The sequence below is a fragment of the Peromyscus eremicus genome, chromosome 5 (assembly GCF_949786415.1).
Source record: "Peromyscus eremicus chromosome 5, PerEre_H2_v1, whole genome shotgun sequence".
NCBI lineage: Eukaryota > Metazoa > Chordata > Mammalia > Rodentia > Cricetidae > Peromyscus > Peromyscus eremicus.
Window position 1 is genome coordinate 63,964,418 of NC_081420.1, and position 27,025 is coordinate 63,991,442.

Consider the following 27,025-nt stretch of genomic DNA (forward strand, 5'->3'; position numbering starts at 1 on the left):
CTTCTATTTACATTATGCCTTACTATTAAGCAGAAAGACAGATTATAAGTATGTTTATGTAAAGTATACATAAGTATATACTTCCTATACACTAACCTACCTATCTGAACTCATGCCAACCTCCAATCTGGACCAAGAGTAAATATTCAAAGCAAATCTAGTGAACTTCACAGTTCCAACAGTGGTTTAATGGCTAAGTCCTCCATGGAGTAATTTGTAAACAACGATGACCACTATATGCCACGCTTATCTCTGTTTCTCCATGATGGCTAAGGCCTGCTAAAAGATTTCCTCCAAAGATTTAAGTTGAAATCACAGAGTCAAGGTCAGGAATCTTTTAGTTTAGAAACCATTTCATTTTGGGATAAGAAAACCAAAGATCAGAATTTACCACGCTTCTCTCGAAAACGCACCGTGGACTGAGACACACACATACCCAGAGCTTAGAGTGACAGGACAGCAAAGCCAGGCCTGCCCTGTACCGCTCTCAGCGATTTCAGAACCTTTCAACAAGATATTATTTAAACCCCAGAGACATTAGGTAACTCACAGGATGCTGTATAAACATTGCAGATACAAGGTTTCCAACTAAGAAGTGCTGTTTCATTTTGTTCAGCCCCATGCAGTAGGCCGGCAGAAATGGCTTGCAAACAGGTAGGTAGAAAGTTCTAGAAACAGCACCTCCGTTCTTCTTCCTCAGTGTCTTTACATTCTCTTTCCTCTTCATCTTGCTTTTCCCTGATCTAGGGAGATGGGTTTCTGGAACAAGCTGCCCCTGCCAGTTACTCCACTCCTCTGAGGGCCGTTTCTCTGATCTTCACAACTAAGGATAGGGTAGGTGAGATGCCCTCTTGAGTGTACGGACATACATGTTCTCAGCTGTATGCATTCAGGAGTAAACACCGCAGAAATGAGCAGATTTACGGAAAATCACAGCTTTATCTCCCTGTCCTTACCCACTGCTTTTAAAGAGTTCCAGCTGAGGTGGGTATGGTGCTGTTCACCTGTACTTAGTACCTGGTACTCACACCTGGTAGGGTGAGCCAGGAATGCCAATACAAGGCCAGCCTGGGTTACATAGTGGGACCCTGAAGAGAGGAGAAGAGAAAAGGAAGAGGACAGATGAAAGAAGAATAGAAGAAAGGAAGGGAGGGAGGGAAGAAAGAAGGCAAGAAGGGAGGAATGGAGAGAGGGAGGAGCTGCTCTAAGACATGTGGGTCTCTCCTCTGCTTTCTGGAGGCTTTCTTCTCTCAGTGCTCCATGAAATGCCCGATCCTACTCTACACCACCCCATGTCTCTCCCTCTACCCTCCCACTTCCTTTATTCTGGAGTGACTCAGTCTTAGAGGCCTAAATTATTTCTCTTCCACATCTTGTTATGCGATTTCAATCGCACACAAGATACTGGGTTCTGTCTGTAACTAGGCTTCCCTTCCTGCTCTACCTTGTTGTCACCTGGCCCTCTGTGTCCCGGTCCAGACAGGTGTCACCTGGCCCTCTGGGTAACCAGGTGAGGGAGGGGCAAGAACCACTGGATGGTGTCCATTTAGGCTTCTGATCAATTGGCTGCTTATAACAAGACGGGTTTTTACCAAACCCTTAGGATTCTCTTTGTCCTCATGTTTTAGTACCAGGCTGGAGTCTGAAGTTCTCTGAAACTCCAAAGTTAGGTGCCACAATACTTCTGGTGAAGTCTATGCAAATGTTAAAAAAAAACTGATCCTAAATTCAAAACACTTCAGCGTTCAGACATTTTGGATAAAAGATGAGGTCATCTTGCGCCAACTTTTCTGGGTCAGCAAAATGCTACACCTTAGTCATTTTGCCCTCTCTGTCTTCCTGGAGTGGTTAGTGGAGGTCATTTCACTGAGCCCCATGGGAATGGTATAGAGTTGTGTGTTTTCTCAGGGACCAGGAGAAGAGTGTGATTCTAGAAGGCAGAGTATCTTTGGCATACACAGGAGAAGGAATGTGACAAAAGGTCAAAAGAAAGCCTGATCCCACACTAATCCAAGGCGAGCAGCAGCCACTGGGCTCCAGTTGCTCTCTCTACTCCATGGAGCCCAGGCTCCTACGTCCCAGGGTACATGCCGATACACTGATACACTGTGGGTTGGCTCCCTTTCCTAGTGGGTCTCAGAAAAACTTTGATCCTTTCTCAGGCAATTGATCAGTTATGTCACTGAAAAAGCAGTTTAATGTCACCTTCCAACTTTTTTTTTCTTTCCTCTGAAATAGACTGATTTTTAAAACAAAGTATGTTTCTAAAAAAATCAATAGTCCTGTGCTTTTGTGTTCTTCTTTCCCTGGTCTTCCCGGGTTTCATAATTTATTCAAGCACTACTGGGGGAGGGTCGGAGCACGAGAGCACCGAGTGAGCCTGCTCCCCTTCACTGTGTTTCTGACTATGCTTCCTTCTGTCGGGGAAACTGAATGGAGCCTACGAGGACCTCAAACAAGAAGTCTCCAGGCGCCTCAATTGATACGGTTTTCCCCAAAGAAGTTTACCATAGATGATTACTACACATCTATTTTATGGCAAATCAGGCCATCAGTCCTCAATAATTAAAGGAAGAAACATTTCTCAAAATAAGAACCACAGATGGAGGAAAAGCAATACGTCACCGAGTACCTTTCCTCCAACTAGAAATTTATTCATAAGCTGAAATAGATGAGATGTTTAAGGTTTATGAGCCTTTTCAGAATCACCAGTTCATGCAAAATCTTGGAAAATTATGAAAGTTTTAATCAAAGCATCCCTGGGAAGTGCAATACACCTAGCAGTATTTAACACTAATGTCTGCTTTTCAATTTCATGCCATGTCTAAAAATTAAAGGGTGATGAAAAGGCACATGGAGAGAGAAAGGGAGGCAGACAGAGAGAGAGAGAGAGAGAGAGAGAGAGAGACAGAGACAGAGACAGAGAGACAGAGACAGAGACACAGAAAAAGAGACACAGAAAAAGAGACAAAGATAGAAACAGTTTGATTGACTGATTGATTCAGAATTCCAAGACCCGGAACCTCTCCCGCAGCAGGCAGAGGCCTGAGAACCATGCTGTCACCCAAGAGGAGGAAGGCGCAGCTTTGGCCTTTCTCTGATAAGGAATTATCACTTTTCTTCTGGCTGGTGGCTTTTGGTTTCTCTGATCCGGTAAGTTCTGAGTCTTGTCAGAGCAGTGGTGCTGACAGAGCTCACTTAGTGATCAGCCAGAAGATTCCAAATCAACTTCAAAGCCTGGCTCCTCTCTGGCAGGCTGTGGAGAGCCTCCCGGGGACCTTCCCAAATGCCCTTTGAAAGGAAAGGAAGGTGAGCATCCAAAAGCAGAGAGGAAGACATGGGTGAAAGCTGATGGCCACAGCCAGAACTGACAGGCCATGTCCACACCTCAGTGATCCATCTGTAGTGGGGCACAGAATGCCAGAATTGACAGACCATGTCCACACCTCAGTGATCCATCTGTAGTGGGGCACGGAATGCCGGAACTGACAGACCATGTCCACACCTCAGTGATCCATCTGTAGTGGGGCATGGAATGCCACTTGCTCATCTCTAGATGTCACTGGAGCCAACCCTTCCCCTCCCAGCTGGGGCACATGGCAGATGAGAGGGTGGGGCTGAGTGTCTCTCGCTGGACAAGTGGGTGAGACATTGTGGCACCAGCAATACATTCTGGAGGTAAGTGGAGTAGGCAGAGATCAGCGGGGCAGAAACCCTCTATTTCTGATCTCATACTTTAAAAAAAGTACAATTTCAATGGAGCTGAAATATTTAGTCCAACAAAGGAAAGCCCAGAGAAGGGTGCTTCAGGCCCCTGGCAACTGCAGAAGGGCTCAAGGAAGCCACTTTAGTGGTGCAGACTGGATGCCTCCTTAACCTGGCAAAAGGTAACAGTATCACCCCAGAACCTGTGAGGTCAAGGCCCTGCTCCCTCTCCACTTAATGTGAGCACCTCTTGCCACATCCAAAGCTCACAGAGAAAGAATAAGGCCCATCCCGAAAGAGAAGAGACTCCAATTACCTGTCCCGTTTCCATCCAATCCTCGCAAATAAGGAAAGCTGTCTACCTCTGACGGGGAGCCGGCAGCCGTGAGGTAGGCGGTGAGGTCACTGTAGCTGGTGTTCTCGGGCAACCTCAAGGCCCTTCTCTGGAAATGAACTCGAGGCTGTGGCTGGGCACCTGCAGGGATCAACCTCTGAGTTACCTCCCCAAGGAGCGGTTTCCAAGCCATGAAAGGCTTCTCTAGGGCTCCAACATTCCTCCCCCACCCCTGCTCCTTCCCACATGGTGTGCCATCCCTCATTCATCCAGGACACAGGGATGTGACAACATGCTATTATGGGGCGAGACATAATAGCCCATTGTCACATCTGTTTTGACACAGGATGTTATTTAGGTTTTGAACAAAAAGCTTTTCCCAAGTTCTATTTGCGACCAGTCTTTCCCACTGTGTGGTATTTGGCTATGGATAGGGTAACATTTTGGGAGAGTCTGAGTAAATGAAGCAAGGAAATGGCAATGAATCTCTTCACACAAGCAATGCAAGAGATCAGCTTTGATACCGCTACAAGACCATTTCCTAGCTTCCTGGAGAAATCTGGTTGAATGCCACCGACCAAACTGAAGCTGGACAAGGGGCTGCAATATACGGTCTTGGAAAGGAATGCAAACCCTCCCCTCCCCACCACACACACACACACACACACACACACACACACACACACACACACACACACACACACGATGAACTGTTTTCTTCCTGAGGAAGCCGCTGTGTGACATGACATGGGCGCTGTTCCTCTGGAGTGCTTCCTACTTGACACAGATGATGTTTCAGATTTGGCAATGATGCAAAGTGGTCCTCCTTCCCCCAACCCCATCCCTCTGTGTGACCACTGGAGTGACCCGGTCAGCTGCCTTATGGTGTCACTTAGAGTTTACCTTTGTCCAGATGTTATTATGATCCCTATTTTTACCTACTCTTGTGGTGACAGTCACCAGACGTGAAGGTGAGAAGAAATTTTGTACAAACCTGGCAAAGATGTCCTTAAAATTAAGATTATGTGTCCCCAGCTTGGGTTGACTTCAATCTGCTGCGCTCAGCTGAGCACTCTTTCTATCCCTCCTCACAGTGCACAGAGGTCCCAGAATACCACCCTCACTCTGAGATGAGGTTCCCTTTGAACCTCTAGGATGGGAAGTGTGGTATCCTTCCTAGAAATGTTCTGTGATAAGGGGGTTTCAGAGCTCAGAGAACTGACAAATTAAGACAGTCTTCCTACAGTAAGGCCGTGGAAGCCCAAAGGACTTCTAGCCATGATCTGGGGCAGGCTCTCTGGGCTACTCTTACCTGTATATGGCTAAAATGGTAGACCATGCTTCTACCTGCTCCAACCTACTGATCAACTATCCTCCCCCAAGGCCGGTAAAACACAGTCTCTGTCCTAAAGCCACGGGAGCCAGGACCCCAAGTCACTGCTCCCTCTCTTTGCCACACATCTGTCAGTCTAATGCCAGGCTACCCATGCCCTGTCTTCATTTCTAAAACAAAGTGCCGGCCTCCAGAGGTCCCCTCACACCATCATGTCTTAGTTCCGTCTTCTGAGCCCTGCTGTCTCCTGGATCTGTGCTCCATCCCTCAGCAGCTCTCCTGGTGCCGCGGGCCCCGCTGGGAGCTGTCTGCTCTCACCCCTTTCCCCACTAGGCTGCACAGGCTGCCTGCCTCTTTTGTTCTCCATTTCCGCCCAGCTCTCTGAGGTGAAAAGTCAACATCTCCCTTTTCATCTCCTCATCTTGACTACAGGATTATTTTTTTCCCACTGATGGCTGACGCAGCTGCTGATGTTGTTCAGTTAATACGTCACCATGGAGGCCCCTAGGTTGCACAATCAGGAAGAGCAAAGAGCCCAGCCAATATGAAAAAGAGCATGGCGTATCTAAACATTGGGCCAAGAGGGAGCTGGAGTTCATGAGCGCAAAGGGAGAAGGTGGAATCCCAGCCAGGTATCCACGAACAGAGTCGGGTATATGTGTCCCTCCAGGTCCCTGCATGACTTTGGTGAGGTTGGAAAGTTGAGATTTGGGTGCAGGCTCCTCTGACAGTGGGGAGTGGGAAATCACACAGCAAGAGGGAGGCTGCTAAAGGGCAGGTGGAGAGTCACACTGGACCTGGGACACACATCCAACAAGGACTTAGGGAACTGCAGTAGGTACCACAGAACCACAAACCAAAGCTCAGGGGCTTTGGTGCCTCACTAAAATTCATTCTCTCATCCCTTCCATCTCTGAGAGGGGCATATGGACAGCTTGCACTCTGATGGGAGATTCTCTTTACGTCTCTCCCTCTGCCCCACCTCTCCACGCTCGCCTCTTCCTTTCTTTGTATAGGAGAATCTGGGGTGTCACCAGACAACCAGGGCCATCTGTGGTAGCTGGAAGGTAGGCACACGTAGGATTATGGTGGGGCAGGCTTGTAAGAACAGGAAGTGGCGGGTCCAGCTGAACCGACACCTGCTATGACTGGCAAGACCCAGATGCCATCTGCTGAGAGTCCCACACACCCTCAAGTACAGGCAAAATCTATGATTGGTGAGATGGCCCAGAAGGTATCCGAGGAATCTAAGGGTATATATAGGCTACACTAGGCCACAGGGTAAACAAGGCCTAAATGGGCATGTGTGGGGCTGGGGGAAGACACTGTGTTCTTTAGCCCGTCTTTCTTTAGAGTTGCTAAATCTTCATGTGATTTTCTGGGAGCAGGAAGGGAGCGGACCAGCCTGCCTGTCATCACCGGTAGCCTCTCAACCCATCAGCAGCTGCTTGGAACTTCCTCTCTTCTCCTCAGACGTAGGGCCCCATCCTCTTTTTTCAAATGCTTACATCCTGACTTACCAAACACAGCAGATAGCCTACTTTTTCTTTCTGAACTTCTAATCTTTCCCCCTTTTCTCTTTTCATCCAAGGTCAAGCCAAGACCCTGTCCTAAATTCTGCTTTCTTGTTTATGCCACGATGAACCTTTACCAACTGTTCCTGCCTTTGTCAACAATCTCTTTGTCCACTGGTGATTCCTCCTTCAGCAATAAACATGCTCACGTCTTCCCTATCCAGAAAACAAGTCACAATCAAACATGACTTTCACTCTGCTCTCCCCGTATATGAATGCCTGTCTTCTTCCGTTCAGCCTTCAGTGACATGGCTTTCACCCACAGCACATGATGGCAAGGGCCACTGTATAATCCGCAAACCCCATGACCACTTCTCAGCCTTCATCCCCTGACCTCTTTACAATGGGCCACAGTGTTCATCAGCCTCACCCACGAGTCCCCTCTATCTTGGCATTCATACTTGGCCTCTGATTCTCTCCAGACTTCGCAAGTCCCCACTTACAAGTTCTCATGCAAATCCTGTCTTTCTTCTCCTGGCTCTAGATGAAACAGTCCCCAAAGGGCTGCTACCCATCACCTCTGCTGGGCAGTGATTCTTAGTGGCTCCCCTTTACAGCCACCGTGCTTTCTAGTCCTGGGATCTTGCCTAAGTCCCGCACTTGCATTTCCCTCTGTCTTCTAGATAGATCTGGCTTTCCAGGATCAGCATCTACTATCTCTCACTTAATGAAGCGATGTTCTCTCCAGCACCCAGTTTTGATCCAAGTCAACATCACTTTCCCTTCCTAACGTCTTACACAATCACTCAAGTGCCAAGACTGGCTACTCTTCCTCTGTTAACATTTCCTCCCTTCTTCCTCCAGACTACTAGACCTATGCACCACCTTTTGCCTTACCAGTCTCCCAACCAGCCCTCTGCTTCAGCCTTAACCTCCTTTTCCATTTCACCCATGGACACACTGACTGCTCAGAGGTGCTTTTCCTACTCAGAAGACATCAGTCTTCACCACTTAGCAAATGCATGATGACAAAGCATTAAAAATAAGTAGATCAAGATAGACTCAAACTATTATATCGTCTCTTATAATGGAGAGGCACAAGTCAATGCTTTAGAGCTTATAAACAATAACCAGATTGGAAAGAAGGAATTCCACCCTGCCCTCCTGGGTGAAGAAATTAAATCCCAAAGAAGTTAAGTAACTTGGCCAATGTCAGTGTGCTTAGAAAATGTAGAAAACTTACATTTGACATTCCTTCCTATTATAATGTCTATCTCAAAATAGATGCTCTATTTATGACCAATCCGCCTCCATCATTTGGGTAAACAGGACCATGGGGCTGTTTCTATGCATGTGGTCATGCTCATCCCATGTCCAAAACTCCCTTTTGTCTCTGTTTACAGACTTTATATATCATTCAGATGCATCTCAAAGTCCACCTCTTCTGCATAGCCTCTCTCAAGCCCATCTCAAGCTCTATGGTCTGTTTGTGTTTCTCTTAAGGTCTTGAATCTTACTGTTCCTTGTATAACATTTATGTGAATGTTTATACTTCTTCTTAATCAGAGGCACGATGAGAAAAGAGCACTCAGTGTATATCTGTGACTCTGTAATACCACTGAATTTGGTGAGTTATACCCAGCAACTTGCTATGTTTCAGCCATGCTGTGACTTAACTGAAACAGGATTAGGACCATTAACACTTTGGGTCCAGAAAATTCTTTGTTGGGAGTTGTCCTGTGTATATTAACATATGGAATAGCATCCTTGATTTCTACCCATCAAATGCCAGTTGCAGTCCCCAAGATGTGACAATCCCAATGGCCCCAGACACTGCTAAGTGTCCCAGGGCATATGAAATTACTACAGTGGAGAACCTCTTACCCTATATTCTATGCATCTCCATAACTCAAGCAACTCATATGAAGAGTCTCATGTTTAGTGGATACATGCTATATAAACAAGAAAAGGACAAACCCTTATATTCCTGGAACTCAAGAACAAGGGAGGTAGAGAGGAAAACGGCTCCATTATCATAAATGTCATACATCCCAAAATAAGAAGATGACAGAAATACAAGATCAACTTTAATAATGAGTGACTGACTGCTCAGGAAGGAAGTTTCCTAGGTGGTCCCTGTCTGGAGGGCTGGAAGGGGCAGATGAGATCAAACAACAGATAGGAAAATGCAGAGATGCAGATATCACACATGGGAAGGTTGAGGAACTATATGTGAGTTAAGCATAGGCTCTTGTCTTGCAGATAGAGGTTTGTAAAGGGCATGGCGCCTCCAGCTCAACCTTGAATGTCCAGGGGTGGCAAGAGTTTAAGGATGAGTCTGCTATAAAAAGGTTCAAGTGAGAAATACAAATAAAGACAGTGACACCAGGGGTCAACACAGAAGCAGGAGGCTAGGGTTGAAAACAACTTTTGGAATAGGAAGTAGGCAGGGAAGTACGACGCCCATGACAGAAACTGAGAAGAAGTGAACACAGTGGCAGGCAGAGATGGGAGCTGGTTGAGAAACGGGGGCAAGAAGGAAGAAACAGATGAGGTGGTGAAGCCTGGGAGAAGCCAGACAGGACAGTGATTGGAGAGGGTGGATCTGATGACCCCAGGTCTGGAACTGAGCAAGAGCATTCTGAAGAACAGCATGAGGCCATGTTTAAGGGAGCAGGGGGTGTGACAAAGGGTGATTTTCCAAACTTTGGGAGAGAAAGGAAACAAGGTTGTCATTTGAAGGAAAAATGGGGTATACAAAGGGTTTCTCTTTGAAGTTCAACACCTTGAGTAAGAGGGAGAGGTGAGAAAGGCTGAAAAGAACACTGATGGAGGATTCTGCACATACATGGAGGAAGGCTGGAGAGGGGGCAACAGGATCCACTGGGAATGTGAAAGTACTCATGGTTAGGTAAAGAAGCAGTGGGAAGGAATGATATCACCACATAGAGGAAAAAGAACAAGAAGAAAATTGAAGAATTGAAGATGTCATTCCCTGAGACCTTTACTTTTCCCTCTGAAACAAGAAACAGGGAGACTGCTAAAAGTAGTGTGTATGTGGGGTAGGAGAGGCTTCCAGCAGGTGTTCTGTGGAACATAAAGAGACTGTTCGGGGAATATGAATCTCCTGGGGGGCTGTGAGAGCTACAGGATGAGTCTCCAGTCTGGTCTCCAACATTTCTTAGTATCTTTAAAAAATATGTGTTTGTGAATGTGATCATAGGCATGCATATGCCACACATTGTGTATGTGGAGGTCAGAGGACAACCTTGGTGTCAGTGTGTGTATGTGGAGGTCAGAGGACAACCTTGGGTGTTTTTACCTTCAATCTTATTTATTTGAGACAGGATCTTGTCATTTGCTGCTACTAATCCCAGGCTGCCTGCCCCCACAAGCTTCTGGAGCGCCCCCAGTTCATCTCCCACATCCCCAGTAGGAGTGCTGGGATTACAGACATGTGCATCTCTTGAGTTCACACACGGGGTCACAGACACATGCCAGTCTCTTATACAAGTTCTGGAGATCCCAACTTAAGCCATCAGGTGTGTGTGTGGCAAGTTAGCTCAACCCACTGAGCCAACTCCCCAGACCCTCCATATCTCAGCATCTTGGGATTCGCTTCTGGATTGTCCCCTAAACCTCTCCCCAGATTTCAACTAGCTAGCTCTTCGGCAACACACACAAAACTCTCTAAGAAAACAATCTACAAACGTCCTCTCTTTTCATTCTTTTATCAGTCTTGATGACAAGTCGGAAAGAAATTTGCCAGCATTTTACAAGTAACACATTTCCAGACACAGCCTCTTCTCAGGGAAACTCCCCTAGCTGGCCAGTCACTCAGTGGGCCCAGCCCATTCCTCTCACTGTCGGAAGAATTCTTCAGGAAGCCACAGCAACACTAACAGCAGGATCACTTGCCTCACTTTTAAAATGCAAGGGCTGTTGACTGCTCGTGACAACCCTATTAGAAGCATGTATTTATTGTGTACTTACGTTTGCAGCCACACTCGTTGCTCTGCCTGCTCCAATGAGAATTACTCTATCGGTGTATAGGGCTAGAATTTACATAAATGCCATCCAGTCTATCTACAGAGAGGACAAGTGGACACTAGTTTTTATTTTTACAGAAAAGCTCTCATTAAAGCATTTTATTTGGACGTAATTATGTTAAACCTTCAACTGAAGTTTCATGCACATGTCAGGGACCAATGGCCTTTCCCTCCGTTTATCCCTGGTATCCATCTCTCCTAGTGGCCTTTATTCTTTGTGAGCTTTTCCTTTAGTGTCACCTAAAACAATGCGGCATCATGTGACCTTGCACATAGTTGGTGGTGTGATGTTTCCTAAGTGAACCATCATCAAGCTTGGGGAACCTTTCCAGGATGGGCTGGCACACCATGCTATCTGAGCAACATGCTTATAGACAAGCAGCTTATAGTGCTCAATTGCTGAGCAGGCAAGAATTTAGACCCGTTGAAAAATGACACATGCAACAAAATGTGACCAGCCAGAGGCTAAAACACTTTATGTATCATTCATATTTTCAGTATCACACTGATTTTGCAGAATGGAACTAATTTAGCAAATGATGGCAAAGATTCCCATTTACTCAACTACATATGGCTTTCCTTCCAGTAAGGAAAAAGCTTTGAATCAAATAAAACGACCCATTGCTCTTACTGCCCTGCCTCAATTCGATTGAGATAAGAAATAGTATAACTAAACCTTTCAAGCTCATGAAGTAGGATATGTTTTAAAATTAACCAAATATCTGTAATGGCAGGAAGCTGGTATGGGCATGAGACTACAGAAAGGAGGAAATTGTTCTTAGATGGCTTCTGATTAGCTTCAGGACTCAGGGGTGTACATATACTGATCAATTAATTATAACAAAGCTAACTGAATGTATTTCAGTTCTCCCCCCCCCCCCCGTGTGTGTGTGTGTGTGTGTGTGTGTGTGTGTATGTGTGTGTATCTGTATGTTAACTGCACCCCCCAGCCCCAATTTCACTTGAACAAAGAAACCAACCATGGGGAAATTGTCTACATAGGAAGCACAAAGAGCAGATGGATTTTGATTATCTATTTCTGCTTACTTGATTACTCAATGGCTCATTGGGCACCTGTCAAGAAGCAGGCACAGGGCCTGCGTTTGAAGAAACTAAGATGATGATACAACAACTCGGTTGATGAAGAAAAGTACATATTACAGTTAAATGTTGCATGCACAGTGGTCTGTAGCTTGTGGCACTGTTTTGAGGGGCTGGGGACCCTTTATGAGGTTGGGTCTACCTGCAGGAAGTGGGTTCCTGGGTTGGGACTTTAGAGTTAAACCCAGTATGCTCTTCAGGCCTAAGTGCTCTGATTCCTAGTCTGCCAAAATGTAATAAGCAGAGGCACCAGGGGTTGGGCTCCAGCTGCCACATCTTCCCTACCATCATGGACTGTGTCCTCTAAAACTGTGAGCCAAACAAACCCTTCCTCCTTTAAGTTGTTTCTGTCAGGCATCTGTTGCAGCAAAAAAGAAAAGCAACTAAGTCAGAACATTATCAAACATGGTGGAAAAGGAGATGCCATTTAAAAGACTCAGGACTCCCAGCTAGAGGGTTGTTCACAGGATGAAAGAGGCAGTGAGGGAAAGAGGGACTTATTGCCATTGGAGGATGGCAGCCAGAGGACATTGAAGGTTCAGAGGCTGGTGCTGCCCAGGCTCAGCAGCTGTAGGGTGAGTAGGTGGAAGTGGGACTCATTTGCACACTCATACTTGTCACTGCAGTCATGACTCCACTAGTGCCCCCCACTCCCCCCCGTGGACTCCCTTCTGACCTTCTACCGAATTGCTTCCTTCGCTTCTGCTGCCTTCCCTGAACTAGCTCACAGGTTGCCTATCCACAGTCCTGACCTAGCCTATATTTCATGACCATTCATTTGCAATTATTACCTCTCTATGGCTTAGTAACGTTGTGCTGGGTGCCCATTCCAGATCTAACAACCATGGCCAGGAAGGATGAGGTCCTATTATTCTAGGTCTTTACCAGCTGGGTTGGATGGCAAGGCAGGAGGTATGACTCGTATCTCCGATGGAGATACACGAAGGCCTGGAGAATGTGGTTTGTGGGCTGGCCTTGCTGTCCAAGGAGAGTTTAAAGACAGTATGGAAGATGGGGTGGGACGGCCCAGATGGGCAGGAGCAGAACAAACCCAGCTGGGCTATTAACAAAGCCCATGCAGACAAACACTTAGTAGGGAGACAGAGGCTCAATCACAGAGGCCTGTGAGATGGCTTAGTGAGGATGAGTGAGATAGCAACCTGGAAGAGAAAGGACTAGAGCTTGGCCCCACGAAGACTACATCAACAGTTCAGTGTACGACACATGGGGAAAGAGACAGTCAAGGCATGAAGTGTAGCTTCATGACTGATATCAACTCCAACCCTAGTGTAATGGCTGTAGAGCAGCATGCTGGCAGGAGGCACCTGCAGAGATCCACCTGCAGGTCCTGGAGCACAGATGGGCAACATGTGGGCAGGAGAAAAGAACACAAGTGTGTGCAGGCACAGGGACTGTGGAGTGACTCAGGCTGTAAAGCCAGGCTTCCGGTACCTGCTTTCTGACTCATGGGGGTCTCAGAAGGGGAGATGAAGGCCACACAGAATGTTACAAAGAGAGAAAGTGACTGCTTACATACAGACAGTGCATAACAGTGGGATTCTTCAGGAGCCTCGTCAGAGCCACAAGAGGAGAGCCAGGTGTCAGGGCTGGTGGGTGACAGGAAGGAATACAAGAGGCAGTCACAAGGAGCCTGAGCAACCACGACAGAATCCAGTGTATCCAATGCTCTGCATCCTACACACTGAGCCCTGGCCAGTGTACAATGCACAGGGCAGAAGGTGGTGAAGAGGAGGTCACACATTTCCTTTAACATTAATAAAGGGAAACACAGGTTCAGAAACTATGCCAGGTGGCTATGAGGGAGACGAGGCTGTGTGGGGCTAAAAGCTCTGTGTGAAGGGAAAATGGGTGCAAGGAGCTTGGTTCTTTGGGAAACTCCCATGTTTCAGGGGCTGTCCCCAAACCCAGTTTCTAACCAACCATGATCTCTGTATGACTGTGGCACTCACTCACCAAAAACTCAGGGCCAGGGAAATCGTGTATCCCTGAGTATAAAGAGTTTGGATTTTATTGATATACAACTAGAAACCATTGAGGAACCAAAGCTGGCTGACTTAATTGCTTCGATTTTAATCTTCTGAGGACCAGACCTCAGCAAGAACAGGAATACATCATTAGTCAAAACCCTCTTGCAGTGCTCAGAGGGGACACAGGGGAGTCATGGTGGCAATAAGGATGGAGAGGAAGCTTAGCAAGGCTCAGCCTGACCAACTACAGTGCATGTTCATGCCATTTACCGAGACAGAAGTTCTAGCAAATTATACTCACCCAAGATTGGCTCAATGTGTAAATGCCAAGTTGGAGATGCTCAATAGACATCCAAGGTGAGATGGCAGATAACCAGCCACCTCTGAGCCTCCACCCAGGAGGCCAAGCTCCTCTGGAAACAGGGGCTGGGAGCAACGAATACTTAGAAGACACTGAAACCCAGGGCCCTGTATGGGCTGGCCTAGAAGAGGGAGAGGGGGGTCATGTGGGCCCAAAGAAGGCACCGGAGTCTCCCAAAGGGTGACCAAGGGTCAAGACAGAAAATCAAGGCATGGAGTCAAGAAAACAAGGGAAGGTAGTTTTAAAACAGGGGACCAGCCTGTTACCTCTGCTGAACATGGTGATATCAAGAGGATGAAGTGGTAACTCATGTCTTTGGGGTTGGGCAATATGGAGGCTGTGACTCTGACTATAGCAAAGCTAATGGAAGATAGACTGTAAGAATAAGGACCATGGAATATGGCCATGGAGAGGTCAGGGAAGACTCGGGCCTAGCACTGTTGTCTTATGAAAAACAAACAAAAAACCAAGAACTTTACTGTGAAATGACACCAAAATCTGCACCTCTGTTCTGTTTTCTCTCCCAAGCCTAAGTCATAAATGCTGCCAGACATTTCCATTTCTTTTCAAAATCAGCCTCTAAAATCAGAAGCTGCATATTAAACTTTTTGAATCTCCATGCATCCCCCACTAATGAAGGAATAAATGAACATACTTCATTTTCTAATGCTACATAGATCTCTGTGACAGAGAATGATGGGCATGGCATGGTAGCATCAGTAAAGAATAAAGTCTCTGCATATATGTGGGGCACCCCTTGAGGATACTAAAAATCATGAGATGCTCCAGCCTCTCATAAAAATGGCACAGTACTTTTTGCATAGTTCAGAGATATATGCTATAGACCCTTTAAACCATACCCAGTACATTGGAAGTGGTATGTAAGCAGCTGTTTTACTGTTCTGTGAGGGAGTAACAGCAATAAAGGTCTACATATGTTTGGTTGTAATACATTTTGAATAAAGGACTTATCTTTTATTTATGCATATGTGTGTCTGTGTGGATGTATGCACCTGTGTGTATGGGTGCCCACGAGGCCAGAAGAGGGTGGAGTTGGATCTCTTGGAGCAAAGGTTACAGGCAGTTGTGAGCCGCCTGATGTGAGTGCTGGGAACTGCACGCTGGTCCTCTGTACAACTGCTCTTAACTGCTGAGCCATATTTCCAGCCCACACGTTTTTTATATGAACCTGCAACACTGAATCTTAGGATAATGAGGGCCAAATGTAAGCACCTCCACAAATAAATCTTATAGAACACTCAGCAGCGCCAGGAAACATGATGATTCTCTAGCTGTGATGGAAGAAAGCAATCTCAGCACAGAGGGATATTTTGTGTGAGGCTTATTTCCAACTTGAATCCCATTACTGAGGAGAAGAGGGCAAGTGTCCAGAACCTTCCATGTTAGCATATCTTAAGAGCCAAATGTGTTTGGGGTGAAGTGAGGGTTCACACTGAATATGAAACACATTGAAAAATAGGAGGCAGGCAAGAAAAACCCATGCCCACATACTCACAACCTTTGTGAGTGACTTCTAGGCATCATAGACTGGGACAGTGACCCAAATAAGATGAGCAATCTTTTCTTAGGACAGAGAGATGATGGGGAGCAGAGCAGGGAGGCCCCTTCCTTTTCCCACTTAAACTTAAAGGATGGTTCTGGAAGAAGCAATTTTATAGCCAACTTATAATATGATTGACATACAGACGCCTCCCAGGGACAACAAACACTGTATCCCAGCTACGGATTAATTGACTGTTGCCACCACCCAATAAGAAGGCTGCTCATAAAGTGTTAGCGTTTGGCCCAAATGTTAGTACTGTTTTCGTCTTCAATATGAAACGTACCTTGGAATCCTGATACTATTTGGACAACATCTTCATAGACCATCAGAGTAGCAGAGCGTTCAGGAAGCAGCCCAAGGCTCAGTGAGGAAAACACTGCAAGAACAACACGGACATAAGGGAACTCAGATGGTCCAATCCAAAAGCTCACTCTACGTTCTGGGGACTCTGCATTCTTCCTATTTTCTTATTTCAAATCAACCGACACTATTGATTTTTCCAAAGGATGAGTGAAAGACCTTCAAAATGCCAGTATTGCAATTCTCATGTAATAACTACTGTCTTGCCATGGTCAACTTTAACAAAGATGGTGAGATTTTTTTTTTGGGGGGGGGAGGAGACATGTGTAAATGTGTGAATGAAAGTGTAGAGGTCAGAGGTCAACTTTCAGTGTTGTTCCTCAGCACTGTCCACCTTGTTTTTTGGGGACAGGGTCTCTCCTTGGGACTGGATTAGGCTAGACTAGTTGGCTTGCAAGCCCCAGGGATCAGCCTGTCTTGACATTCTCAATGCAAGGACTACAAGTGTGCACCACCATTCCTGGGTTTGTTACGTGAGTGCTGGGGAACAAATTGAGGTCTTGTTGGCATGACTGAATTATCTCCTCATTTCCCTTGTAAGATATTTTTAGTGAAGTAAGACCTCTTGACACTGGAGTGTTAAAATTATTATGTATAGAATATATGGGTATACATACACACATACACTAAGAAAGACTCTAAAATATGTGATTGGGTTCATATATGCAGTATGTTCAAAGGCTGTTCCCCCCAACTTTGGAAGTAATAACATTACACAAATTATATTACTTTAGGATTATCACCCAAATATCTGGACTTTACGAAGCCTCCAAGTTTCTGGGCAGACATGTGTTGTGACTTGGCTGTGAAATGTGCTTCAACACTATGTCCCCAGCTGGTGGCGCTGTTCTGAAAAGTTGTGGAACTTTTAGGAGGTAGAGCCTTGCTACAGAAGTCTGTCGCTGGGGACAGGCCTTGAGCATTTCCTGTCTGTCGTCTGCTTTCTGACTGTGGACACAATGTGATTAGTCCTCTCACACTACTGCTGCTATTCCTCTCTACCGTGACAGACTGCATTTCTTCTTAGACACGAGTCACGACAAATCCTTCCTTTTTGTCGCATGCAATTTTACTTGTGGGGGGAAAACCCCGAAAATAATTCCTCTGTAGACTAACATTTGCAGGCTCTTACTGACAGGTCAGATGTAGCTCTAAATTCACTGATCTGGGTAACTTATCTAAGCCTGAAAACAACTCTAAGAAGGAGGTATTATTCAGGTGCCTGCTCTTCAGGTAAGAAAATAGGTTTAGAGATGAGGAAGTAACTTTCCAGATAGCCCTTAGCTGATGGGGGAGGGGCTAGGATCTCGGGTATATTTTTTAAATGATTTATTTATTTTTTATTTTACATGCGTCTGTGTGAGGGTGTCAGATGTTCTTAAGCGCTGGGCCATCTCTCTACCCCCAGGATCTCAGATTTTTACCTGGGTCTGGGGAGGCAACAAAGTGAGTTCATGGCCAACCTGGGTAACTTAGTGAGCAGCTATTGCCACAGCAAGCTCTTCACTGATTAGGCTTTCTTCCCATCTGTCTGTCTGTCTATCATCCATCCATCTATCTATCTGTCTATCTGTCTGTCTATCTATCTATTTATTTTTGTGGCAGCATTTACGATATAACTGAGGTTGACTTGGAATTCCCAGTGAGGCTCACACACTGGGATTATGAGTATTCACTATGACATCAGGAAGTCACACGACTTTCTATGAAAACATCAAGGCTTAGAAAGATCAAGTGTTGAGAATCCTAGTGATCTGGCAGTGCTGGCTCTCCATAAGCACCCTCCTCCAGGCTGCTGGTGTGTCCTCTCCCCCCCCCCCCACTCAGTCAATGCACTTAGCTGTGGCTGTATTCCAGGACTAGGCTGTAGCGTGAATAGAACATATAAATGTGGGTTTGTGCCTTCAGTATTGCTCATTATCGGGGGACCACGACCCACAGGAAACAGCTGGAGAACAAGCAGAAGGTGGCAAGTGCCATGACAAATATAATAATGCACTTTTGGGCTATGGAAAATGGCCTGACCGTTCCTCAGAGAGTCAACACAAAATGACCACGCAACTTCCCTGCCAGGTGCAAACTCAAACGCCCTGAGGCATGTTCATGCAAAACATGTGTGCATGTACATTCGTTCACACAGCCATGATCCATAACAGCAAAAATGGAATTAGCCCAAATCAATGTCTGCCAACTGAGAAATAGATAAAGCTTGGCATGCACATACAAATGAATATTATTCATCAATAGAAAGGCATGGAGTACTGACATGCACTTCAAGAAGGATGGGCCTTCATATTATATTATATTATATTATATTATATTATATTATATTATATTATATTAGCTGCTTGCCTTGTTGAGTGGCAATACTGGACCAAAGCAACTGAAGGAAGGAAGAGTTTGATTGGGTTCACAGTTGGAGGGTACAGTCCAGTAAGGTAGGGGGGGCTGTGGTGGTGGAGCTTGAAGCCGCAGGCCACACAGTCAGGAAGCATGGAGCTATGAGTGTTCCTGCTCAGGGCGCTTTCTCCTTTTAAGCCCCACAGAATGGTTCCAACTGAAGTTGAGGTACCTCTTCCCAACTCACTTAATCTAGAAAAATCTCACAGGCATAGCCAGAGGCTCTTTTTCTAGGCAATTCTAATCCCACCAAATTGACAATAAAATTAATTATCACAGCCTTGAAAACACGCTGAGAGGATGACAGGCATAAAAAAGCCACATACTGTTGATTCTATTTATATACAGTCTTTAGAACAGGCAAATCCAGAGACAGAAGGCAATTTAGAAGTTGCTAGGAGCTGGAATGGATGGGAAATAGGAAGTCAGAACTAATGGATACAGTTAATAGAGGGTGATGGGATGTGCTGGAAATAGATAATGGGGATATGATAGCAGCACAAAACCATGAAGTATACACACTTTGGGAGTTTCATGCTCTACTAACTGAGCTAGCCGAGTATTCCGAAGCATGCATTTAAATGGTGGTTTTTGGTATAGCGTGTACGTGTGCATGTGTGTATATAGGTACATGGTACAAATGTGTTTATATGATCTTGGAAGTCAGAGGCCAATATCAGTGTCTCCCTTTATTGCATCCCACCTTATTTTTTGAGACATGGTCTCTCAGTGAACCTGGAGCTCACTGATTTGACAAGACTAGCTGGATGACATGCGGAGAAATTCTGCAGTCTCTGCCTCCCCAGCACTCCAGTGCACAACGATGCCTTGTGCTGGAGACCGAAAGTCAGGTCCTCAAGCTTGCACAGCAAGTATGTTACTGACGGAACCCTTTCTTTCCACAGTCTCTAAAACGGTGTGCTTTACGGTACATGACACTTATCTGCTCCTTGGGAGGCTGAGGCAAGAGGACTGGAAATTCAAGGTCATCTACATGACACAGTGAATTCAAGGCCAAATTGTATAACTCAGTAAGGCTCAAAAAAAAAAAAAAAAAAAAAAAAAAAAAAAGAGAATAGCAAAAGGGCTTGGATATAGCTCGATGATAGAACACTTGAAGTCCTGGGTTCCATACTCAACACTGCAAAACAAAATAAAACCCAAAACAAAACATAAAGGAAATCACAATGATTGGGACATTAAGTTGGGAGAAAAGTTCAGACCAAGTTGGAAGAGTAAAGATCCGACTAGAAGAAGAACAGCCACAGCAAAGACTGCTGGGAACTCTCTGCTGGGAACTCTTCTTTCTTCCTGACCCTTTGTGGGGCCATAAATGAGCAAAGACTAGAGGGTTCAAGTCTCTAACTTGGGTAAATCCTCTATGGACACTTCACAGGTTATCTAAACCATTAGCTCTGCCCCTTTCTACCAGATGGCACAGGTTAGGCCCCTGGTGGCTAGGAAGAAAGGACAGGTCTCCTGTGGAGGGTGTAACCCACAGGAAGCAGTTCACCTACACGTGCAGGCTCCACCAAACTGCCTGCTCCATACACGCCTCTCCATGCCCTGCTTCCTCTCAGAGCTTGCCAGAGCCAGGCCCCAAGCACCCCTGTGCTTCCTGGTGTGAGTTCCACCTGTGGTCTGAGACCACCTGTGATCCTTATCTAGCACTAGGTATGGAAGTTTGAGTAAGATGGCCCCCGTAGGCTCATATATTTGAACGTTTAGTCACCAGGGTGTGGAACTCTTTGATAGAATTAGGAGGATTCAGCGGTATGGCCTTGTTGGAGGTGTGTCATTGGGTGTGGGCTCTGAGCTTTTAAAAGCCCACACCAGGCCCAGTGTCTCTCTCTACCTGTGGATCAGGATGTAGCACTCTTGGCTACTGCTCCAGCACCTGCCTGCATGCCGCCAGACTCCCACCACGAAGACAATGGATTAAACCTCTGAAACTGTAAGCAAGCGCCAATGAGATGCTTTCTTTTATAAGAGTTGCCTAGGTCGTTGTATCTCTTCACAGCCATAGAACAGTGACTAAGACACTAGGGGACTGTGACAATGTGCTTTGAAATCTTGTCTCACAGGGAACATTTGGCCTTTCCATCACCAGGGAAACTGCCCCGACAAACTGTTTCTCAAATTTGATTTGTCTGAGGGAAACAAGTGCTGTATTATAGTGGGCCAGCTATGTGCGGCAGGGGCTTTAGGAAGCAGAAGCCCTGGGCTATGGACCCAGTTCTATAGAGTGCTTCAGGGATGGGAGGTGGCAGAGAGGCCCACCGAGTTCCCAGTACATGGTATTTTTATTCACTCTGGAGAGGGTGTTGACTGAAGGCTCTTCACACTAAGAAGGTATTCAGGGTCCTCCCCTCCCCCAATGCTGAGGCTGGAACCTGGGGTCTTTCACATGCTAGTCAAACACTCTGTCACTCACTGAGTTATAACTTGACCGTTTCTCTCTCTCTCTCTCTCTCTCTCTCTGGAAAGCAGAAAGATTGGAACATCTCAGTTCTGCTTCAGGGAGCAGGGTGACTTCCTGGAGTGAAATCAGCCCACCTGGGGTTTTCAAGATAGAACACAGCTTTTTCCATGACCGTGGTAAAAAGTAGCTTCCAGGATAACATACAGAGTGGGTGACAGTGTCAGCCAGACTCCTTCAGGGAACAACTACCCAGGCTGGCCAACTCATGAGACACAAAAAGAGAGAGGTTACCAGGGGGGGTTGCTCTGTGTGTCATTTTTAATCCCTGGAGGCCACTGAAGGATTTTAGGCAGGGTGTAATGTAATTTGGCACGTGTATTTAATTTTAAAAAATTCTTGGATTATTTCACACACGCATAGAATGTATTTTGGTCATTTTCAGCCGCCATTACTCTTTCAATCCTCTACTGCTGCTTACTTTCTTCTTCCCAACCAGTCCCTCGTCTTCCTTCATACCGTTTGTCATGTTGTATGAGCTACTGAGTCTCAGCAGGGTTGCCTGCAAGAGCTCGGGTAGGGTTATCAATGCCTACATCACCGTAGGAAACGACACTCTCTCCCCCAGCGATGATAAACTATTAAGAGCTCCTCATGGCCTCCTGAGCTTCTTTCTCTCCTATTCATGATGGGAAGGTTCTGTCTTGTGTAGGTAACCACAGCGGGCAGGTGCATTTAAAGACACAGTGCTTGCAATGTGGTGGGTGTTTTTGGAAGAGGCTAATTAACCAGGCCAGAGACCAGTGCAGTCGTGTTGGCCACCACCTTCTTGGCCAGAGCAATGGGAAGAAGAACTAGAATGCAGCAGCAGCAGCTTTAGTAAGCAGAATGGTATATGGACACATTTGTGTATCCCTGTTTGACCTGTTTGCTGAGCCCCCTCACTCTCGTCTATACCCGCTTCCATGAAAGAGAAAACCTAACACATCCTTTAGGAGTTATTGTTCAGGAGGAGAGAAGAAATCCATTCCAAGCTCTCATAAGAATGCTCCTGTAAACTAAAAATAAGAATGCACTGTACATGTAGTGAGGAAAGAATCCCGGTTTCAATTTTTCATTCTACTTCAGAGCTCCCAGCTCTTCTGCCTTTTTTGCCCAATTGTTTGGAATACCAGAAGCGTTAGACTCCACTTCTAAAAATACCCACTAAAACAACAGCTTACTCTGCTTTTCACCAGAGGCCAGTCTACATTCTGGTCGCACTTCTTTTAGGTGCTAGTGAGGAGTGACTTTATCATATTGAAAAGGTCGGCAAATAGTCAAAGGCATGGGAAGGTCTTCTGAAATGATTCAGGCCAATTACTTCCTTTTTAGAAACTAGAAACACAGGCTCTGAAAGCCCTGCTGCGGGCCCACGAGGGTGGGGCCAGCTAGTGGAAGGCAGGCCTGGGTTCTAGGTGTTTTCACACTGTATCTAAAACTCTCTCAATTAAACTGTATTGTTTCCATTACTGGACTCATTCAAGAAAATTGATATTATGGGAACAATTTCCTTTCTTTGGATCACATTAAAGGTGTCAAAATGAAAGCCACTAGACGGCCGATTCTCACTATTCACAGGTCCCGTATTTACAAATGGACATGCTTGCTATAACGTTCCTTTCACCCTCCAATCAACAGTCCCTGTGTGTACATGCCTGTGATCACAGTGCCCATAGACAGTCACATGGTGCTCATTCCCAGCACAGGCTGCCCAGGGCGACACTCTATCTTCTTGTTTCAGCTCTCTCTTGCTGAGTGACTTTTCTTTACCTATTTGTGCCAAGTTTTCACATTTTGTGCTTTCTGTTGGTAATTTCACTATTTTACATGGCCCCCATGCATAATGCTGAGGGTCCTGAGTATGAGAAGGCTATAATGAGCCTTACGGAGAAAATGGGATAGATAGATGTTGTTCAGACATAGGTTATAGTGCTGTGGGATTGAGCACAAGGTTAACAAGTCAACTACATTTATTCAGCAGCATATTTAAACAAACACACATAAAATAGAGGTATATATTGACCAGCTGATAAAAATGTTGTGACTACAGCGCCCTGGGAAGTTAGTCTTTTCTTTTCCCCTTGTAATAGAGATTCAGTGTTTACCGGTTCTGGGAGTGAAACCTTTATAGACTGTAACTTTGGTGAATAATATATATAGACCCTACCTTGTGGGGCCGCTATTCTGAAGCAGGTAGATACTCTCTGTACTCCCTACCCTGGAATACTTCCAGTGATGCAACAGGGAGATCAAACATTCCCTTTAGATGGAACCTAGGGAAGGAAAAGGGTTTTGCATTTTTTGATGCCTGAGTTCTATTCTCTGATGATGTTATTGGTTGTCAGATTGACAGAATCTAAGAATCACCAGAGACGAGCATCTGGGCAGTCTGGGAGGGGTTATCTAGGTTAACTGAAGTGGGAGGACCCACCCTGAATACGGGCGGGGACATTCTAAGGGCATATAAGGAAGAAAGCTAGCTGAGCACCCGCCTTTCACGCCCTGCTCCCAGACTATGGATGCAACGTGAGCAGCGGCCTCCTGCCCCTGAGGCTACCTAGTCTTCCCCACCACGCCGGACTTTCTCTCAAACCAGATGTCAAAATAAACGCTTCCTTCCTTAGCTTGCTCTGACCAGGTCTTGTGCTGCAGCAACGAGGAAAGCTACTGGTACACATATGGAGCCTACTGTCCTTCACGCTCCGGTGAACTCAGGACTGTCTATGAAGTCGAGAGGATGCCGGACACTACAGTACAGAGCTCACATGACTGCTTATCAAACAGGCATAAGGCATAACACTGGGGAAATAGGCAGGAAACTGAGATTCTGTGACCTCTGTGTACGTATACAGTGGAGCCCCAGACAGCTTCACATACCCCACCATTCCTCCACAGAATGGCACCCGCATGGGTGACTCAAAGAGTTGGCATACAGATTCCCCTGCCTGACTCCTATCACGAAAGTGCTTCCGTGTCTGACCTCATCATGGATCACTTTGACTAGGAGGTCTGTCTTAGAGAAAGACAAGCCACTTACCCGGTAATCGGATGGGCTTCCACGGGGCGGAGTTTGGCACATAGGCGTGTTTCGTGGCGGTGACAATCAGCTGATTACCCAGCTTATACTGGAACTTGATGAAAGCAACCCCATCCGCCCCCGATGTGCCAGAGGCGATAGACACCTGGTTGGCGAAGATCTCAATGAGCGCATCTGTGATGGGTTGGTGGGTGCTGGCGTCACTAATATGCACCTTCAAGGTCACCTCTAGAAACAGAAAAAGCACATTAGCCCTGATGGAGGCCCGAGGGGAGATATGCTAAGAACATCTAGGACTGCATTCTTTCACAAGTAATTCTGACTAGGGTCATTTTCTTCTTATTATTAAAACTTAAACAAAATGAAATTTCATTTTTTAATTCTGAAATTAAAAAAAATCTTTTTCCTTATGAAACAATCCCATTTCCTTTAAAGCCCCTGCTCCCACGTGCTGCTTTATCCTTATGTCAACAGGCAGTTGAGAGGAAGCCTTACCCGTTCTCACATGAGGAAACAGATAAGATAGTCATTCATCCTTCCTGCACTGTTGGGCACTAGCTCCCATTGGGCTCAGGCTGCTACAGAGGGACATGGTGGGCTGGGAGACTCACGGTGGGCTGGGAGACTCATGGTGGGAGACTCATGGTGGGCTGGGAGACTCATGGTGGGCTGGGAGACCCATGGTGGGCTGAGAGACTCACGCTGGGCTGGGAGACTCACAGTGGGCTGGGAGACTCATGGTAGGAGACTCATGGTGGGTTGGGAGACTCATGGTGGGCTGGGAGACTCATGGTGGGCTGGGAGACTTGTCTCAGCAAAGGTGAGCATAAGCAACACAAACATGTTGGGATTACAGTTTGGTCACCCCAAAGACAAGACTGAAGAGCAGCTAGAAATGTCTCAAGGGGCCAGGCGGTGGTGGCACACACCTTTAATCCCAGCACTCGGGAGGCAGAGGCAGGCAGATCTCTGTGCGTTTGAGGCCAGCCTGGGCTACACAGTGATTCCCAGGAAAGGCGCAAAGCTACACAGAGAAACCCTGTCTCGAAAAACAAACAAAACAAAACAAAACAAGTCTCAAGGGCTGAGGAGTAAAGTGTTTATTGTGTGAGCATGATGACCTGAATCTGGATCCCCAGCATGGATCTGAAAATCCAGGCATAGCAATGCATGCTTGGAATATCAGTGGTATGGAGGTGGAGAGGATTCCAAGGCTTGCTGGCCAACAGGCTAGCCACATCGGTGAACTCTAGGCTCAGTGAGCTCCTGTCTCAACAGATAAGGTGGACAATGATGGAGGAGGACACTGGACTCCTACCACTAGGCCCCTAAGAACATACATATACATATGCATGCCCACATCCCGCACGTGCGTGCGCACGTGTACACACACACAAACTTTAAAAAGAGAGGACCCAAAGAATGTAACAAAAGAAGGTTGGAAGAATAAAGAGAGCAAGAGTACACCTATGCAAGGAGGGATGAAGTCCAGTCAGTAATACTAGCCAAAGCAGATTAGGAAGGTTGAAAACACATGGGTCAAAACTGCTGAAAAAATAATGACTGAATGACTTCTCTTTACTCAGGCAAGAGATATTTACTGAGCTTTGACTCTGCCCCTACGGCTAGAACTGTCACATCATGGGCGGTAAAGAAGACACAGGAGTACAAAGCAAATACTATGGCTTTGAACAGCCAGTGAGGGTTCAAAAGCAAGATGGGGGGCACTTCCAGGAGAAACCACAGCAGGTTTTGCAAGATGTAAAGGATGTGAGAAATCCAAGGATGCTGGGCAAGCAGGGGCCAGATTACTTCAGGAGCTTCGTGTAAGGGCCATGAGAGATCACAGAGGTATTAGGCAGGGTGTGGAAATCAAAGTCAGTTATAGAAACCTCTAGATTTAGGTGCTGTGGAATGTCATTCTGTATGCTGTAATGTGTGTTGCTTTGATTGGTTGATAAATAAAATACTGATTGGCCAGTAGCCAGGCAGGAAGTATAGGCGGGATAAGTAGACAAGGAGAATTCTGGGAAGAGGAAGGCTGAGTCCAGAATCACCAGCCAGACACAGAGGAAGCAAGATGACAAGGCAGAACTGAGAAAAAGTACCAAGCCACGTGGCTAAACATAGATAAGAATTATGGGTTAATTTAAGTGTAAGAGCTAGTCAGTAATAAGCCTGAGTTAATGGCCAAGCATAATTAATATAAGCCTCTGTGTGTTTATTTGGGTCTGAGCAGCTGCAGACTGGGCAGGACACAGGAAAACTTCCAACTACATCTAGGTGAAGAATGGGCTGAGTGTGAGGATAATCTGCAGATAAGCATCTGGCTCAGGCACTCAGTAGAAGCCTAGAGAGGAAATAGTGATGGGCCAGGCTCCAATCTCATGGTGGGCATCAATTTCAGAATCAGACAGATGCCAAGTCAGAAGAGACCACTGCTCCGGTAAACCCTCTTTGCTCAGAAAAAGAGTGGACATAAGTCCATCTGGGCACACTCACACATTACTTGACGTATGTGTTAAGCTGCCTTCAATCTGAAAGACTTACGGTAACTTGAAATGTAGAGTGAGGTAGGGACTAGCAAAAACATACAAGGGACCAGGGAGGCTCACAGATGCAAGAACATGTGGAGCAAGGCTCTGTGGATTGGCCAGTGAGGTTGTCAGGGTATGGAGGAACCTGAGGGGGTGGATAAAGGTCGAGGATCAGGTTGAGCCCACAGGTGCTGCTCAGTGGGACACACTGTGGTGGTCTACTGCAATTAGCACTCAAGGATTGACCACAGGGACCAGCCACATGGCCCTGGGTAAGTCAC

General features: G+C 46.1%; 1 protein-coding gene across 1 annotated transcript in view; it reads right to left on the reverse strand.

Moving 5' to 3' along the window:
- Nucleotides 1-27,025, reverse strand: part of Fam171a1 (family with sequence similarity 171 member A1) — a 125,801-nt gene that overhangs the window by 34,330 nt on the left and 64,446 nt on the right. The window contains exons 2-4 of the mRNA XM_059263595.1: nt 24,208-24,435; nt 16,233-16,325; nt 4,022-4,180 (exon numbers count right to left, since the gene is read on the reverse strand). Coding sequence (XP_059119578.1) covers nt 4,022-4,180; nt 16,233-16,325; nt 24,208-24,435 — 480 coding nt within the window. The remainder of the gene's footprint in view (nt 1-4,021; nt 4,181-16,232; nt 16,326-24,207; nt 24,436-27,025) is intronic.